The 19556-nt window shown below is 34.7% G+C and overlaps 1 protein-coding gene across 5 annotated transcripts in view; it reads right to left on the bottom strand.

The window, feature by feature from the left end:
• YTHDC2 (YTH domain containing 2) overlaps positions 1-16427 on the bottom strand; it is a 65192-nt gene extending 48765 nt beyond the window's left edge. For 3 of the 5 annotated variants that reach the window (XR_003792754.1, XM_029217647.1, XM_029217648.1), the window contains exons 1-5: positions 16059-16427; positions 14423-14513; positions 7406-7602; positions 5877-6076; positions 651-817 (exon numbers count right to left, since the gene is read on the bottom strand). Coding sequence is in view for 4 of the 5 variants with exons in the window: in XM_029217647.1 (XP_029073480.1) it covers positions 651-817; positions 5877-6076; positions 7406-7602; positions 14423-14513; positions 16059-16245 (842 nt within the window). In the remaining variant the exon portion in view is untranslated. Of the gene's footprint in view, positions 1-650; positions 818-5876; positions 6077-7405; positions 7603-7858; positions 7874-14422; positions 14514-15745; positions 15937-16058 lie in introns of those variants that run through there. The other 2 variants (XM_029217649.1, XM_029217650.1) reach the window with 2 other exon arrangements.
• Between the last annotated feature and the right edge of the window lie 3129 nt (positions 16428-19556).

Genomic DNA, 19556 nt, shown 5'->3' with positions numbered 1-19556 from the left:
ATGTGAAATATGTATTTTATGCCTGATAATCTCACAAATTTATTATTACTTTAGTATTTAGTACTAAATTATTTAGTACTAAATTATTATTAATTTAGTAATTATTTTGTTAAAGAACTTAAAAAGATTTTTTTTAAAGATCTTAAACATTTTTTACTTGGGGGAAAAAAGTGTATCATAAATGAGATTAGCTTTTTGAATCACTATATCCAAATAACTGTGAGCAAAGAAATGGTACTACTTCTCAAGAAGGTACTACTAGCATTACTACTACTACTAATAATAATCAGTTCAGTCACTAACATTTACTGAGTGCTTACTATAAACTTCACATCAAACCTGTGCTCTAGATGCTTTCATTAGCCCCATTTTATAGATGAGGAAACTAAGACTCAAAGAGGTGAAATAACTTGCACTTTATCATGAAACTATGAAACAGGATTTCTATCTACGGCCCAAACTCTTTTTCAAGCTATTTATTTATTCAAAACCTCAATAAATTTAGACATGAGCTCAATGGCCTATTATAAACTTACTTGGAGCAAAATGATCATCTAACTTTTCAACTAACACATGCTCTATATTTAGTGAAATATAAATATTTAGTCTTTTCTGAGAATGATAAAAAGCTACAGGTGAATTGTCTTTACCTGCTTTCTAAACGGATCTGATACCCAATTGTCTGACCAATCCTTTCTCTTCTCTCTGCAGCAACTCTTTCAGCCACAGCAATAGCTGCTAATCGTCTTGGTTGAGTACAAAATATACGGCAGGGGATACCATTTTTAAAGCAATCATCTAAAAGGAACTGAGGAATCTGAAACAAATTTTAAAGTACTATAAGACAACATAATTGTATATCCAGAAAATCCATGTCAATCAACTGAAAAACCATCAGAACTAAAAAAGTTATGTAACATGTCCAAACATAAAATAATCATAAAACCAGCAACTTTCATGTAACTGCTAATAATCAGCTAAAAAATGTAATTTAAAAAGATCTTGTTCACAATAGAAACTAAAACTAAAACACTTAAAAACAAAATTATAAAGAAACAGTTAAGGTTTACATGAAAAAGATTATAAAACACTACTGAAAAACCAAGATTATAAAACACTACTGAAAAACATAAAAGATGGGAATATACTAGAAAAAGACAACATATTCCTGGATAGGAATAATCAATATTGCAAAAATGTCAATTCTCCCCAAGTTATCCTATAAAGTCAATGAAACAACAATCAAAATTCCATTGGAATTTTTTAAATAGTGAAAAATATAAAGAAACCAGAAATAGTCTAATACCAGGATTGCAGACACTTTTCTATAATTAAATTTAAACAGGTCAGAAAGATTTAAAATAAAAAGTAAAAGTCTTCCCCACCCATACTACTACCAATAGACCTCTCCATGAAAGTAACTACTGTTAATTTTCTTATAAACTCTTTTGGGGAAAAAAAAAGTTTATACAACTTAAATTATTTGTGTATATAAACAGGTTTTTATTCACACAAAGTCATTATTATACTTAATGTTTGTAATTTGCAGATTTCACTTAACAACACATCAGATCTACCTAATCCATTTTAATAGCTGCACATTCCATCTTATGGATGTGCTATAATTTAACAAATATGACTATACATTAAGTAATTTCCAGTTTGTTTAGGCTTGTTATTTTTGATGCTGTTGCTTACTATTAAAAAGAATGCTGCAGTGAACATCTATCTTCACATACTTACACAAAGACAAATATATGTGGAGTCAAAGAGTATATAAATTTAAATTTTCATAGAAAAATTATCAATCTGCTCTTCAAAACAATTTATACTTTTACCAACAGAGCAGAAGATGCTGTTTTCCCAACACCTATGCAAATGCTGGATTTCATCAATTTTTAAATTTCAGCCAATCTAATAGTTGAAAAATATAATTATTGTTTTGATTTCATTTCTTTAACTATGTATGAGTGAAAAGGACATCTTTTCATACACGTCTTACCCTCCAGGATTTTTAAAAATTTGACCAGTTCATTCGGAAGCATAAATGCAAACAAACTGCTAAGAAATATCTAAAAAGAGAAGCTAATAATAAAGAGGAATATTATGCTACATACTGTAAAACTACAAAATGCAAAAAGTGAGATCTTGGTGTAGGAACAGATAATTAAAAATACATAACAAAAATTCCAGAAATATACCCAGGTACTATAGAAATTTAGTATTTGATCAAAAGTAGTATCTCAATACATGCACCCCAATGTTCACAGCAGCACTATTTACAATAGCCAAGACATGAAAGCAACCTAAGTGTCCATCAACAGGTGAATGGATAAAGATGTGGTGGGTATATATATATATATATATATATATATATATATATATATATATGTATATACACACACACATACACACACACATATGTACACAATGGAATATTACTCAGCCATAAAAAAAGACTGAAATGTTGCCATTTGCAGCAATATGGATGGACCTAGAGAATATCATGCTAAGTAAGTCAGACAGAGAAAGACAAATATTATATGATATCACTCATATGTGTAATCTAAAATATAATACAAATGAGTCTATTTACAAAACAGAAACAGACTCAAAGACATAGAAAACAAGCATATGGTTACCAAAGGGAAAAGGGAAGAAGGGATAAGTTAGGAGTATGGGATCAATAGATACACACTACATAAAATAGATAAGCAACAAGGATTTACTATATAACACAGGGAACAGTATTCAATATCTTGTAATAACCTATTATGAAAAATAATCTGAAAATAATTATATATATATATAAGTGAATCACTTTGCTGCACACGTGAAACTAACACAATATTGTAACTCAACTATACTTCAATTTTTAAAAAGTAGTATCTTAAAATCGGGGGAAGGGATTATTAAATCAAAATTATATTGGAACACTAGATACTAACATAAGGAAAAAAGTTAGATTCCTACCTGATATGACACAATAAAATAAACTCCAGATGGATTTTTAAAACTACAAATATAAAAGTATTAGAATAAAATATTTGTAGGAAAATGTTTTTTAATCTTGGGGTAGAAAGTGATTTTCTGAGCATGGCATGAAGCCCTAAAAAAAGACTGACAGATTTGACTAAATAAAAATGTAAAACTACTAATCAAGATACCATAAGCAAAGCTAAAAAAGCAACCAAAAAATTGGGAGAAATTGTTTTTAAGATATCTAACACATAACAGCCATGTATCCATAATGTACAAAGCATTATTAAAAATAAATCCAAAATGATTAAACCTAAAGAAAAATAAGATATAAATAAGTAACTCACAGAATATAAATAGATAATAAGCAAACGAAAAGATACTCAACTAAGAATCAGAGAAATGCAAATTAAAACATTATTTTTTGCTTATCAGATTGATAAAGGTAAAAAATAAATTATATCCATTGTTGCCTAAGTTTTAGAGAAATGGGGACTTTCAATACATTCAGTACTATTTTAATACGATAAGTCTTTTTTGAATTAACAGACAGTAACTAGTTAATCTAGCTACTAAAATTTTAAATGCAATATTTTTGATCCAGCATTTCCACTTCTAGGAATTTATCCTATTAAAACATTCCCACAAATTAGAAAAGAAATATTAGGATGCAATATAATAAAGTAAGTACTGAGTAAGATTCCTGCTCTGCCACTTCCTAGTTATGTGAATTTGGGTAGATTAACATCTGTAAGTTTTAGTTTTTATTCCACATCTGTAAAAAGAGATAATAACAAGCCTACATATCTTGGGTTAATAAGAGGTTTAATTAAGATAACTGTTGTAAAACTTCAGCACGCAGTAAACAGTCATTTATTTTATCACTGTTATTACAAAAATGCTCAGGAATGCTACTCAATTGTTTAAAAAATGAGGTCTATCGCTAGGTACTAACACAGAAAAATATCCAATATCTATTAAGTGAAAAAAGCAAGATGCAAAGCGTATACATATTATCCCATGTTTGTTTTAAAAATAATCTATATCAATACTGTAAAGAAAACAAAAACAAAACAAACAATCCCCCGAAAAACCCAGAAACATATACTCCAAGTTTCTGACAATAAACCAGGGAGAAATATAAAAACATTATATTTTCTATAATGTTTGAATTTTATATAATGAATATGAACATTCAAAAGGCAAATAGGGGTTTCCCTGGTGGCGCAGTGGTTGAGAGTCCGCCTGCCAATGCAGGGGACACGGGTTCGTGCCCGGTCCAGGAAGATCCCACATGCCGCGGAGCGGCTGGGCCCGTGAGCCATGGCCGCTGGGCCTGCGCGTCCGGAGCCTGTGCTCCGCAACGGTAGAGCCCCACGTAACGGAAAAAAAAAAAAAAAAAAAAAGGCAAATAACTTCCTAATGCTCCCAAAGGAAAGATGAAAATGGCTAATGATATTAACTTCAAACTGTCATATTTGTATTTCATAGGACAGGAACATTAGTAATTTTACTTGAACTCCTTGAACAAGATACAATTATTTCTTAGGTTTAAACCCATTTAGATTAATAGTTTCTTTTGAAAAGCAAAGAGAATAATATTTAATTCCTAACTAAATTCTCCAGATCTTTTCATACCTAGTAAAATGATACACATAATTGTGAAAATAGACATCCATAATTCCAGTATACAAATATCCTTAGGAAGAACACTCAAATAATTTAAATAAAACCATATTTGTTATATTTTATCAAAACTTTCATTATCTCTACTTGATATAATTAAAATGGCTACAATTAACATCAACTGGCAAAACTTTCTAATACTAAAACAATTATAACAATCTAAGACATCTGAACAGATTCTTTGGCATGACTCCATGGAATTTCACTTAATCATAATCATATTGAAGAAAAATCTTATACACTGTCTTCATATAAAAATTTCATCACGTTTGTAATTAGTTTTATAGGCTCAAGTTTTAGGTATAAAGAGTTACACTTCTGTGAAAATGATTAAGTCCCACAAGTAAATAACTGATAAAGTTTATAGTCAACCTCTCCTACCACCTTGCCTTATTTATCTAACTTTATGAAACCAACCAATATAAGCATAGGAAATCTTAAGCAATTGTCAAAAGCAAATTTATTTGTCCATAAAAGAAAAGAAGAAAATGTAAAATTATACTGACAATTCTATCTGCACCTCAATCAAAAGCAAAGTAATTTTACTGTTTCAACGTGCTAACATGTTAAAGAATATAAACAAGAAAAGGTCATATCATTGTACCATGCTTACTTCCAACCTTGTCAGCCTATGAGTGAAACTTCATAACAATGAAGTACTATGATTCCAAACATCCAAGTCAAACATGTCATATTAATCCCACTTTATGTTAACTTTATATTAACACTTCTTGTTGTTATAAATATTACTTTTAATTTAGCTATGTAAAAACACTATGCTAGGCACTTCACAGACATTACCTCTAAACCCCACCTCGAATGGTAGCAATTGTTAGTACCATTTTATAAATGAGGACTCTGGCTTCAAGAGTTACAAGTCTAGCCTAAAATTTCACATTCAATAAATGTGGAAGCTGGAATCTGAACTGAAGGTCAAAGTCCATTTTCCTTTCATGATACCAAATCACAACCTCACCTCTGTTTAAATAAAGCCCTTATGTACTAATTTAAAAATAAATATTTTAAAATATTACCTTTCTACAAATTCTCAAAATGTACTTCCAGTAATAATTTATTTCTGAAATAACCATTAAAATAAACAAAAGTTCCTTTTTTGTTTTTTGTTAAAATACATGTAGTGTAAATTTGATATAAAACTATCACGAGATAAAATAATTTTTTCTTCTATAAACAACAAAGAAGAAACAAACCTGTGTAGTCTTTCCAGACCCAGTTTCTCCTACAATCAAAACTACTTTATTTTCCTTAATTATTTTAACAATTTCTTCTTGTTTCTCAAACACTGGCAGAGACTGCCTGAAAGAATCAAATTCAGATTCTCCTCTTTTCACTGGAATCTGAGATAAGCCACTGTTGAGTCGCCCACTTGTCTTGCTCATTTCCCGGTTTTCTTTGAAAATGAATAAGAGAACAAAAAAATTTATGATCAACAATAAAAAGAGTTAAAAAACAAAAATAAGTAATTTCTAATGTAATTCCTTTCAAGTGCTTCTTCTCTACTCAGTCTAAAGTTAAAAAGCAATGCCTCAGTTGTTGTACTGCCACACAATATTCTTAGAGAATGTTACACATTTTTATATCAATCAGAAGGCAAATTTCCCAAAAGTATTTCTGGTGCACAATGTTTAAAAATGAACAAAAATCAATCATTCAAAAATCATTAAAAATAAAACCCAATTTTGATATCCTAAAATAATTTTCAGCCTTGTTTCTATCAATTATAACACAGAAAATTATAATTTTAGAGTAGGAAACAATGTATATTATACTTATAAATTCTGTTACATACAGTATGAAAACACATATGAAAAATAAAAAACCCTCTATGTTTAAAGTTAGCATGTAAGATCATGTGATCAAACAGAATAATATGTGTAAATATAAGGTCCTAATGCTTAACAAATCTAATTCTGCATTTTAGTCAACATCTACATTTAAGCAGATAGGAATACAAAAGGCATGATGTGTTTTATACTCTTCACATAACTCAAAATATTTTTATGTGCATGTATTTTTAAAACTCCTTGATAGCTAGCACCATGCATTTCTACATTCTGCAAACGTACTCCAATAGAAATTATGCAGATTCTTTCACTGGAGATAATAAAAGAAATAACTTTCTCATTAGAAAAGTTATTTTTCCAAATAGTAAAATTACTTCATTTTATAACCTAAATATATTTATTTATCTACCTTTGAACAAGTTAATGTACTGAAGACTCTGTCCTGTCTCTTTCCAGAAGCTAAAGTCCCAATTCAAAATCCCACTCATTAGTGTGTCACAGTAGCATAATATAGGAAAGTTCAGACTTTGGAGTCACATCCCAGCTTTGTGGTTTACTGGCTGGTTGAGTGGCCTTGAACAAATTTAACCTCTCTGAGCCCCAGTTTCTTCACCTGTGAAATAGGGGAAATTCTTACCTTGCAAGGGTTGCTATGAGGCTCTATGTAGAGTTTAGTATACTGTCTAGCACACAATAAGTGCTCAATAAATGTTTAGCTATTACTGTAACACTTTACAAAAAACCCTGTCTAACTTAATGACATGCCTTAACACTGCAATTCATTCCAAAATCTTCACAACTTTTAATCATTTCTAACCAACTATTCAAATTGAGAAGTCATATTTCATGTTAGTTTTTAAAAATAAATTTTAAGTGGAAAAAGAACAGTCAAGAAATAATAGGATAAACAAGGAAGCTCCCCAGAAAATACATACCAGCTTCAACTGCAAACACATTTCCTCTTTCTGTTTTAGGCAGAAGTTCAGTACGCTCTTTACTGGTGACAGGAAATCTTTGAATTAGGCTCCTAACAGCATGTTTTGTATTATGAGTCAAATTACAGGTCATCATTGCATGAGCTGTTTCTGATCCATCTTTCTTCTTCACAGTTAGGTATCTACTTGCTCCCTTTCTGAATATTAATAAAAATCATTTATTTACTATATATAGTCAATTTGTTTACATATGATGTATGGCTACTTAGAAAACATGTCTCAAGCAAAACACTGAAAAAAATCAAAATGCTTTGGGATAAGATGCTGGAAATCCCAGAAAATTCAGTAAAGAGGAATTTAATGCTAAACTGGCCACAAGACCATTTTCAATTAAAATTTCAAAATGCTGCAAATCCAATTTTAAATCAGCAAAAAAAAAAAAGGCTTACTTACCCTTAAGTGTTAAAGTTTGTCTTAGCAGACTTCATGGTGGATGAAACATCACCAGTTAATACATGCTGGGAAACATAGAGGGAGAAAATCAATTTGAACAATAGAATCTAAAATTGATAATGAAAACATTATGGTGGTCCAATTATAACAGTGGTCCAGACTAATATATCCCACTGAATGTTTCTCCAGTATGCTGGTAATGTCACACTCCCATGAAAACCTGTTAAGAAAGCCAAGTTTAGTGGTTGGACCAAAAAAACATAAATCAGCACTACTGATAAGTATTTTCAGATGTATACTGGGGAAAAAAAAAAAGAAGTTTTTCAAAGCTTCTGACTCTAGCCTTCAATTATAAGGTAATGATGATTTATAACTGTTCTCAAGTTACCTGATGTAGGTATATTTACTTCTTTAAATGGTCCTAATTATGTCTTTGATGACTTCTGTAGCTTTAGGAGTACTAAGTACAATGTTATACACACAGGAAGTCCTCAAATGTATTTTGAATGATTTAATAATACATGTCTATAATCTAGTACAATGTAGTACTGTAAAGAGCTTGGGTTATGAAAGCAAACAGACTTGGATTTGAATCCTATCTCTACCACCTACTAGCTGTGGGACCACAAGCAAATTATTTAATAGCTCTGAGCCTAAGATGATGATAATAATAATAATAATAATACGTGCCTCAAAGAACTCTTCATATGATTAAATAAGATAATGCATGTAAAGGGCAGTATCTGCTACAAAGTACACATTAAATAAATGAAAGCTATTATTATAATTATAGCCAGGAAAAAATATCGTTTCTTGTACCAAAAAAAGTTACACAAAACATTTCATAAAATGTTTTGCCGGGGGCTTCCCTGGTGGCGCAGTGGTTGAGAGTCCGCCTGCCGATGCAGGGGACACGAGTTCGTGCCCCGGTCCGGGAAGATCCCACATGCCGCGGAGCGGCTGGGCCCGTGAGCCAAGGCCGCTGGACCTGCGCGTCCGGAGCCTGTGCTCCGCAACGGGAGAGGCCACAACAGTGAGAGGCCCGCGTACCGCAAAAAAAAAAAAAATGTTTTGCCATTTGTTAATGCCACTATCATATTATAGAAATGAGCAACAAAGCCACAAATACAATGAAAATTATATATATAATTTTACTAATTCTAAATTAAATTTTAGAATTTTCCTAATTCCTAAATCTAATTTAAATATGTTCAACAATATCTTCACTATAGAGTGACATGAAACTGAAGATTAACCTATACAGCTTTAGCTATCTAAGTCTTCTAAGTGAGGCTTTCAATTTACCAAGATTTTTAATTTCTGGAAACTCCCCAATGAATTATACCCTTTCTATGCCATCATCTACTCCTGGACAAGTGCTTAGTGATGCTTAAATGATGGCATAAAGATGAGCTTATTAAAATCTAACTGATCTAGAAATTTTAGTCATTTCCATGGTAAATCAGAATTATTGGATTCTAGAGATGTTCTCTGTAGTAGGTTCTTTTCCCATGGACTTTTCTGAAACCTCAGTACAGTCATGATAGACTCAATCATTCATTCCCCTTCTGTTCCAGGTACTTCATAAAATTTTAACCATAGAAGGCCAGAAGTGTGCTGAAATGAGCACTAGAGCAACAGTCAGGAGGCTTGTGTTCAGCTAGTAATAATCTTTCAATTAACTAGCTATGTGATCAAAAATAAATCATTTTACTTCTCTGACACAGAATTTTAAAACCTCTAATATTTCTATCAGCTCCAAGATGCTTTAATTTTCTCAAAAATCATCTCAGGAAAGTTTTGCTATATTTCACCTTTAATTTTATTTTATTCATTCATTCAATCATTCATCATATATTGATTACCTACTGTATGCCAGGCACTATGCTAGAAGCTACGATTACAAAGTTGAGGAAAATATACTCTTTCCTCAATAAGCTCACAACTAAAATAACAGGTCAGATTGAAACTTTCCTAACATAGGTTGCCTAATAATAATTCAGCATTAATCTATAACAATAACTCATACTAAGCAAGTGTGAGTACTTAGTCATTACCATTTACAATTTACTAAATTCAGTTTGAACCCAGATGGTGGGACAGAAAGAGAATATCAACTTGATAGTTTTTATGTTTTAGTAAAAAAATTCTACTATTAGTGCTATTAGGGCTCACTCCTACCCCATTCAGCACCACAGTGACACTGATATATAATTTAAAAATTAGTGAAATTTTGGGAAAATATTCACCTCATTATTGTGTGGATGAAAACATTCAATATAGTAGAGTTGTCCTACTATGTAAACTAACACACTGAAATCTCATCATCATGCTTTCATTCCAAGGTAACCAACACTATAATTTGATGAATATCTAGTAGTTCCCTTTACACAGCAAAACTGACTAGAAACTACCTGCACAACATGGAAAAGATGCTAGATAAATGAACTTCACAAGAATTTTTTTAAATAATAACATGTAAGCCCTATATGCCATATTTAAGTATAAAAGTAAATGGCCTACAAATACAGATAAGAACATCATAACTTCTAACTTTCAAAGGGAAAAGTAATCATGCATGCTATAATGAAGTTATGACATTTCAATAGCTTCTTCTTTTTAAAGAAAAATGATGATATAACTAATCAAATTTGATGCAATTTTAATATTAATAAATGTTTCATTTACACAGCATGTTACTGAGTAATCTACCTCAAATACAACCATACACCTTGCTATTCCCCACTTTACAAACCTGAGAACAGTTTAAAAATCTGCTAAAGAGCCAAAATCTGAAATCACTGCTTAAAAAGCTCACAGCCACCAAGGAGCTAATGCCTCTAAAAAAATACACATTTGTTTGATGTCTAGTATACACTTAATTTCATATCCCTTTAATTTATACTTCCACTAAGCAGACAGATGCAAAGATCTAACTCCAAACCATTTTCTCCTCAATACTGTAATACAAAATTACAAATTTATTAAAGTTTGAATCATACAAATTTGTGCTTTATTACGATTACCTAGAAAATAATAAACCAAACGAGTTAATTTTGTCACTAAACACAATTATTTTCATGTGATGCTATGTTTGTGGTAAATTTTTTTCTTTTTGTGACTTAATGGACAACAAGCAACTTAGAGATGAGCTTTATCCAATATCCCTGTCTTAACTCCTCGCAGTTCCTAAAACACTGTTATGAACTCACTGTGAAAAACAAAAATTAATTAGCTAAACATTAACTAGGTCTGATTGCTGGCTCTGCCACCTGCTAGCTGTGTGATCTTCGGAAAACTATTTAATTCTCTAAGCTCGAATTGCCTCATCTGTTATACAGGCACCAGGTATTGAAAAAATGGAACCTACCATACAAGACTGTTGTGAGGATCAAATAATCTACTTAAAGCACCTAGCACAATGCCTGTTGCACAACAGCACTTAATAAATGTTAGCTACTGTTACTATTATTACTGCGCACTGTAGGGGTTTATTTAATGGATATCCAAAACTTCACTAACAGGGTTCATCACTTTTAACCCATTTTCTGTTTTAGCTAGGGGAAGAGAGGTGGAGTGCGGTATGCAATCTTCCATGGCAGGAGGTAAGGGAGGCAGTAACGCAGATCTGAAAGGGGGTCTTGTTGTACAGTAGAGCCTCCTGGTCAGGGTGAGTAGAATAACTGGATACCTATTAAGCAGCACCTTCAGCAATCACAGGATAAAAAACCTGTACTTGGAAAACCTGCTTTCATACACTTTATATTTTCTCTTTCCACAAGTTTTTAACAAAGTTCACCTTGTAAATTTCTTTTTGTCTAACTTGGACTAAGAAGAATAAGAAAGAATCTTGTTTTATTCATGAACAAATTAAAGACTCAAAAAAGTGTGCTCTTAGAACCAAAACACAGTGACATAGGTTGAGGAAAAACAGAACAAATTACAAGGAGGTGAAATTTTGGGTATGGGAAAACTTGACTGGAATGTCTAAGAAAACATTAGGATATAGTGAAGAACACAAAATGGGGGTGTTACTCCAACAAGAGTATTTTTACCAAAAGATGAGCAATTATAAAGAAAATAATCAATTCAAAGTAAACCCAACTCTCTAAGAGGAGATGAAAAACAAAATCCAACACATGTGGCTTCATTTTGAAAGAAAGGAGATTTAAAAAAATTAAAAAGTGATCAGAAAAAAAAAAACTGTAAATTATCACACAGTAAGTCTGGAATCTGTTTTTTAAAAACCTTGTAAGAAACTCAAAATAAACTACGGGATCACAGAATCTTAACCAACACATAGAGATTAACTCCTTCATTTTTTACATTTAAGAAAACAGGCCTTTAAAGTTAAGGGACATGACCAAAGCTAAAGAACAAAGCAGTGACAGACTGGGATTAGAATCCAGGTTTCTTGTCCTTTCCTCCACACCTCTCAAATAGGTATTATGGAATCATAATACCAGGCACACAAAAAAAAAAACAAACACACAACAGAAAGACTAACTTAACAATTATTAACTAACTTAACTATCCTAAATTAACAAAGTTAATTCTAGGAGGTTAAAAATAAAAGATCTTTACTCAAGAGTGAACAGAAAAACCCATACAAGTCAGGTACAAATTCTCATATAAATGAAAAGAAAGGATTTAAGAAATATATTCAAAGTGATTTAGTTCTTTATATATGTAAAAAGAAGGAAAGGCATTTGAAAATGACAAGGACCACTAGAAAAACATTGTACTAAGTTTGCTCAGAGATAAAAAGGGACTGGGAAAGAGCTAGGATATTTACTAAGAAGAGGATTTATGGAGCACTAGATATAGGGAGTAGGGATGAGATAATAGGTGGGGTTGCCTTGATTCCCTTAGCATCTCTTTCCTGTTTCCTCTTTCTGTCTCTTCAATGTTTCTTCATCCCCCTTTTTTTGTCCTGATAACTTGCTCTCCCCTTCCCCCCCAAACTTTTTTTCATCTCTGGACCATCCTTTAAAGGATCATGCTACTGAACAAAAGTAGAGGTAGTCTAGTCCAATGGACTGCTTTTCTAAGAGTAATTTCTAAAGGTCATTTCCAAGTTCACTGTTTAGAATTAAAAACCCATGTAACCACAGAAATGATGTAGCTGCAGAACAGTGTTTATAACAGATATTTTCTAGTGCAGGCCCACAATCTCTTATCTACTACCCTTAAATCCAAACAGCTCTGAAAAGTGGCAGACTTCTGGAAGTCTGCAGCAACTTCATTTGGCAGCAAAGCCTGGTTAAATTAACATGAAGCTATTTATGATCTTTATTTACCTTAGTGTGAATAGTCATACATTTTTCAGCAAGAAATATAACATACTGCTAATATACCCTACTGCCTTTCTGAAATCTGAAAATCTGCATCTCAAAACATATTTGGCCCAGGCCCTTTTGGATAAAGGATTGTGGCCCTGCACCTTATTTTTATTTTCAAGTGCAATATTTTACCTATCCAGATGACTATAATATGGGTGGAACCTTCCCAGGATGCCAACACTGGTTTTAGTGATGTTCAAAGTTCACATGCACCTAAGCTACATCCCTTGTCTCAGTCAGTAACTGTATCATCACTATGGTGGACATTCATATGCAAGACATTGCAACCTCAGCTACTTTCACCTTAGGACCTTCTATTTAGTTATTAATATATTTACTTAATTAAGGCTTTGTTTTCCCTCTTCTTAACCTAAAAGCTGGAAGCTGAAATTTCATCTTTTTTTCCCCCAATCTCAGTGGTTCTCAACCAGGAGCAATATTGCTCCCAGGGTAGATTTTGGAAATGCCTAAAGACATTTTTGGTTGTCACAGCTGGGGGTGGAAGTGTTACTGGCATGTAGTGGGTAAAGGCTAGGTATGCTACTAAACATCCTACAATGCACAAAATAGCCCTCCACAATAAAGAATTATACAGTCCAAAACGTCAATAGCACCAATACTAAGAACTCTATATCAATCCCATCATTCTTATTCCCAAAATGAAATAACTCCACAGAATTTTAGAGTTCTTCAATATGGATGGCTCAAATGACTTTTCCCCACTATGGATAAGTGATCTTCAAAAAATATTTAAGTTTCCTCTTGTTCAGTTTTATTTAATCAGTTCTAATCTTGGTATGAAAAAAAACAACAAGCATGTGTTCTAAAAGCATACCATTATAGTACAGTAGCATCAAAAGAGATAAGTTCTGTAAATAATTGTACTTATTATTTTTAGTCCATCCATTCTTCAAGAAAAAAGTTTTGGTTTCCATACAAGAAGAGAATACCTTTCTCAATGCAATCAACTTCAACTTTTAAACCATTCTCTTTATATCTTAAAATTTACCTTCTTCTCCCACTCTCCCCCAATCAGGGAAAACAAAAAAGGGGGACAGTAAGAAAAGCAAAGAGCTGAGTTTGGTACAGACATGAATCAGATCATCTACACACAATATAATTAAGGATGTGAATCTAACTAAAGCAGTAATAACTATTTAGTCAAAAACATTTCTCTTTTTCGGTAAATAATTTTTTCAATTAAGAAAACTTGTCAGCTTACCCTTTACTTTTAGAAACCAAACCAAGAGACTGACTCAATCGATGAATAAAGGCTCTTTCCGTACTGGTCAAAGAAGAAGGAAATTCCATTTCTACATGGAAAAAAACACAAAGCATCATTTGTGGATCGGCAATTTTCCTTCAAGGTACTTCAATACACATATATGTTTATAAAATATGAAAAATCATATAAACATATAATCAAATTATCATATTTTATGCGAAAAATAGATATAAGCATTCCTAGGAGATACTGTGGGTTTGATTCCAGACCCTTGTAATAAAGTGAATATTGTAATAAAGCAAGTCATACAAATTTTTTTGGTTTCCAGGGCCTATGTTGGTTTGTTGGTTTCCAGGGCCTATGTTATGTTTACACTACACTGTAGCCTATTAAGTGTGCAATAGCATTATGTCTTAAACAACAACATACACAATTAATTTAAAAATCCTTTATTGATAAAAAATGCTAACCATCATCTGACAACATGGAGTTGCCACAAATCTTCAATTTGTAAAAAAACACAGTATTTGCAAAGCACAATAAAGTGAAGTGCAATAATGAGATATGCCTGTACTAATTAACCACTGAATGTCTACCAGAATTCTGATATTAATAACATTTAAACCTAAATGTGATAAAGGACCCTGATGTTCACCAAAGATTAGTCCTCTTGTGCTGAAATCTTGAGCTCCTGATGAACATATTTTACTATCTTAACTTACTTGCTTAACCAACAAAATGTTTATTTCCTTCAAGGATGAGGTATGCTCAAGTATTATGAATGCTCAGTATCAGATTCCAGTGTCTTTGCCTTCAAAAACTGCATAGAATCCCTATTTCACTGTCTCAGACTGGATATGATGCTGTATATTTCTGGGGCTTCACCTCTGTTTAATGAAAGCTCAGAATCACTCTGTCCAGGTCCTTTTTTGGGGGGAGAGGGAAAGACTCTAAGCTTCCAGAATAAGGGGTCCTCTACTTAGAGCAGCAAATCGGAATGAGCTCTCAATATACTGTACTGATCACAGGTCAGCTGCTGGTTCTGCACTGTGTGACCCAAGACAAGTAGCTTTCCAACCTTAAGAGGTATGGAAGACGTTTCGTCTAACAGAACGAGTTTCTTTTTTTTTTTTTTAAGTGTTTAGAGTGATACTTCCAGGGTGTAAACAAAGCAGTACATATTGCCACTGCATTTATTCGTCGAATTTCCTTCTGTTCCTCTACTTCCGAAACTCAAACTAAACGTACCTCGATTAAGGCTACCACCACCTCCTTTAAAAAAAAAAAAAAAAAAAAAAAAAAGTAGAGTCTTAACAATACCTAAAAGTTGTGGCAAAGCTACCGAAAGCCCTCTCCCTGGGGAAAGAAATGCCTCCTGCAGTTGAGCAACCTGATTTTCGTGCCTTCGGACGCCAGACAAGTGCCCCGTAACCCGGCTGAGCCGCAGGACGCCACGGGGCTCTTCACATCCCCGGGCAAGGCTCACAACTCTGGCCCCAGCCCCGCGACCGCTTCGCCCGGGCCCGGTGGACCGCCCCCGTCTCCCCTCCCTCCGGTGAGGCAGCCCCTTCCAACGAGGGACCGGGCTTCCGGGAGGTGGGGCAGCCGGCGGGGTCCCTGTCGGGAACCTCACCTCTCTGGTCCCCGTATCGGAAACGCTCCAGAGCGATATTGACCGCGATCTTCACCTCCTCGTCTATACGAATGTCCTTCAGCCCCTTGGCCCGGCTGCCTCCCGCAGGGCCACACGGCGCTGGGCCGCTACCGCCGCCCCCTCCAGGAGCCGACGGCCGCTGGGAGACGCTACTCGGCCTGGGCATGGCCCTGAGGCGGTGTTCTCCTCGCGGTACAGCGGCCAGGCCTGCTGGCTGACGGCCAACGACAGGGAAAGTGGGCCTCGGGGGCCTTGGCGGGGCCAAACGGCTCCACAGGCTACCTGCGCTGGATCGGGCTCACCGGAAAGCTCCCGGTGTCCACAGCAGCCAATGAGGCGCCGGCGGCACTAGAGCGCCAGCCGGGCGGAGAGCGCGGGCGTGATGACGTCACCGGGGCCGGCGCCGGTGACGTCAGCACGCCGACTGTCCCTGGCGTCCTGCGCGCTGCGTCCAAATCTCCAGCTCCCTGTCGAGCTGGTTCTCCCTGTCGTTTCCTGTCCCCACGCACCGCCCCCCCGCCACCGTCCCGAGGGCCTCTCGTTCAACCATTTATTCAGTCGCTCGCTATTTGGTTAAATCATTAATTCATTCAGTTAGCATGTGTGGGCTTCTACTATGTGCCCTAGATATACATTGGGGAACCAGACAGAAAGGGCTCCTGCCTTCGTGGATTTTACATTCTAGTGGGGGTAGAGTTGCCGATTTAGTAAACAAAAATACAGGATGCCCAGTTTATTGGAATTTCAGATAAGGAACACAATTTCAGTATAGGTATTTCCCATGCAATATTTGGGAGCACACAAAGAATTATTCGGTACCTGAAATGCAAATTCAACTGAGTGGCCTTATTTTATCTGGCAACCCTATATAGGAATAACAGACAGTGGACAAAAAAAATGATTAAAGGTAGTTGTAAGTGCTATGTGAGATAATGGAATAGGAAGATGCAACCCTTTAGTTTGGTATGTCAAGGAAGATTATGAGAATGTCCATTTGCTTGTATACAATTCCACTAACATAGACCTCAACCCAGCCACCCTAATTGCTTCCACTCTAGTCTTCCTATTATCCATTCTCCAGAAAGCAACTAGAGTGATCTTTTTAAAAACACAGTTGGCTTTCAGTATCTTTGGGTTCCTTATCACTGCTTCAACCAACCACTAAACCAAAAAAATTTTTAATTCCAGAAAGTTCCAAAAAGCAAAACTTGAATTTACTGTGCACTGCAGCTATTTACATAGTATTTACATTGCATTAGGTATTATAAGTAATTTAGAGATTATTTTAAGTACATAAGAGGATATATATAGGTTATATACAAATATTACTGCCATTTTATACAAGGGACTTGAACATCCTTGCATTTTGGTATCCTCAAGGAGTCCTGGAACCAATCCCCACAGATAGAGAGACAACTGTACAAGCCAAGTAGGTTAACACCTCTACACAAGGCACTCCAATTGCTCCCCATTGCAACTATAAAACACCCTCAATTCCTTACCATGACCCTGAAGACCCTGCCTAATCTGGCCTCTGTCTACCTCCCACCATTCTCATCCTCACAGTGCTCAAATGCACTAATTTCTTTCTGTCCCTTGAACACACCAAGCTTATTACAGCAGGGGAACTTTCCACTTGCACAGTTTTCTCCTGCACATGACAATCTTCCTCCCAGTACTTCACATGGATGCCTCTTTCTCCTCATATAAGCCAGGATTCCATCCGTTACCTAGATAGGCTCTCCCACATCAACCCATTATCATTTACCACTGTTTGAAATTATTTTGTTTATTTATATATTTATTATTTGCTCTTTTCACTATAATATAAGCTTTTTAGGAGCAGGAACCTTATCTTGTTTGTCACTGTTTCAACAGTAGCTAGAACTATATGGGCATACAATAAAAATTTATTGGTTTTCCATATTGTAGAATCTGGAATTAAGATTTGTCATCTCTATCCTCTGAAAACTTTCTTCATAATCCTTGGGATCCTAATCAATTTGATATGCTACTAGAAAGAGTTCTGGATAAGCAGAAATAAGTCCTGTGTCCTGGTCCTGTCCTGGTTACCAGTGAACTGTGTGAACATTTTCTACTATGTTGATCCTAATTTCCTTAGCTGTTCGTAATAATGCCTGCCATTTATTAAGTGCCCAGGGGCACTGTCTTTATTTTTCCAATCCTCACAAAACCATATGAAGTAGTTATATTACCTCATGATACAAATGAGTAAACAGGCTGGATGAGGTTAAAAACTGGTCCAAGGCCATGCTAGTGATAATTAATGAGGTAATAGAAAAAAAGCCCAGCTGATCATGAGGCCTAGCTTCATTCCAGGACAAATCATAAACAGAAGATAATACCTGGATGCACCAAATATATTGTGATAAAACTGAAAACATTTTATGTGGGGTAAGACACATATTGCTTTCAATTTCACTCGATAACCTCTTTGTTCCACACTTTATTGGCTCCATCATTTATTAGCTTTGTGACTTGACTACTTACTTTGCCTTCTGAGCTTCTGGTTTCCCATCTGTAAAATGAGTATATTTAATATTCATTTTATAGTATTGTGAATTTGACATAATATGTAAGTATTAGGCATTGATCTAATGTGTGCTTCTTCTTTCCTTCTTTCCTTTATTTTGGAATAAATGCCAAAATATTTGTATTCCTAGTACCTAGTAAACATAGGGAATATGTTCATTGAAATAAAAGAGAATATTTACTTAAGTTACATAGCAGTAAATTATAAAGTCAATCAGATTCTACATTATCTAATGTTTTTGCATACTCCTAGAAATTTCTGGTGCTTAGGGTGAACACTGCAATTCTACTTTTTACATGTGCTTCAGAAAAAAATTAAAAATAAGGAAGATATGGAATATTTACAAATGATTTCAAGTTGAACTTACTGTCAGATAGACCTAAAGTTTTTGGGGGTTTTTTTGGGTTTTTTTTTGCGGTCCGTGGGCCTCTCACTGTTGTGGCCTCTCCCGTTGCCGAGCACAGGCTCCGGACGCGCAGGCTCAGCGGCCATGGCTCATGGACCCAGCCGCTCCACAGCATGTGGGATCTTCCCGGACCAGGGCACGAACCCGTTTCTCCTGCATTGGCAGGCGGACTCTGAACCACTGCGCCACTAGGGAAGCCCCAGACCTAAAGTTTTAATCTTTGTTTTTGCCACTTTATAGTTATGGCCTTGTGCAAGGACTTAATCTCCCTATGCTTTAATTTACCCATCCATAAAATGTGTGTGATAAAAACACCTATATCACAGCATTATTATGGGAATTAAGTTAGACTGTATTACCTTTATGCAGATGAAGTATTTAGTACAATTCCTGGCTCATCCTTAGCATTCAGTACTAACTAGATGCTTTTGACTTCAAGTAACAGGAAACCAAAGATTAAAAAAAGGCCCAAAATAAGGACATTTATCATCTTACATAGCAAGAAGTCTTGGGATAG

This window comes from Monodon monoceros, unplaced genomic scaffold (genome assembly GCF_005190385.1).
Source record: "Monodon monoceros isolate NGI ecotype Baffin Bay Population unplaced genomic scaffold, NGI_Narwhal_1 Super_Scaffold_12, whole genome shotgun sequence".
In the NCBI taxonomy this organism is placed as follows: Eukaryota; Metazoa; Chordata; class Mammalia; order Artiodactyla; family Monodontidae; genus Monodon; species Monodon monoceros.
This window is presented reverse-complemented; position numbering and strand designations above follow the sequence as displayed.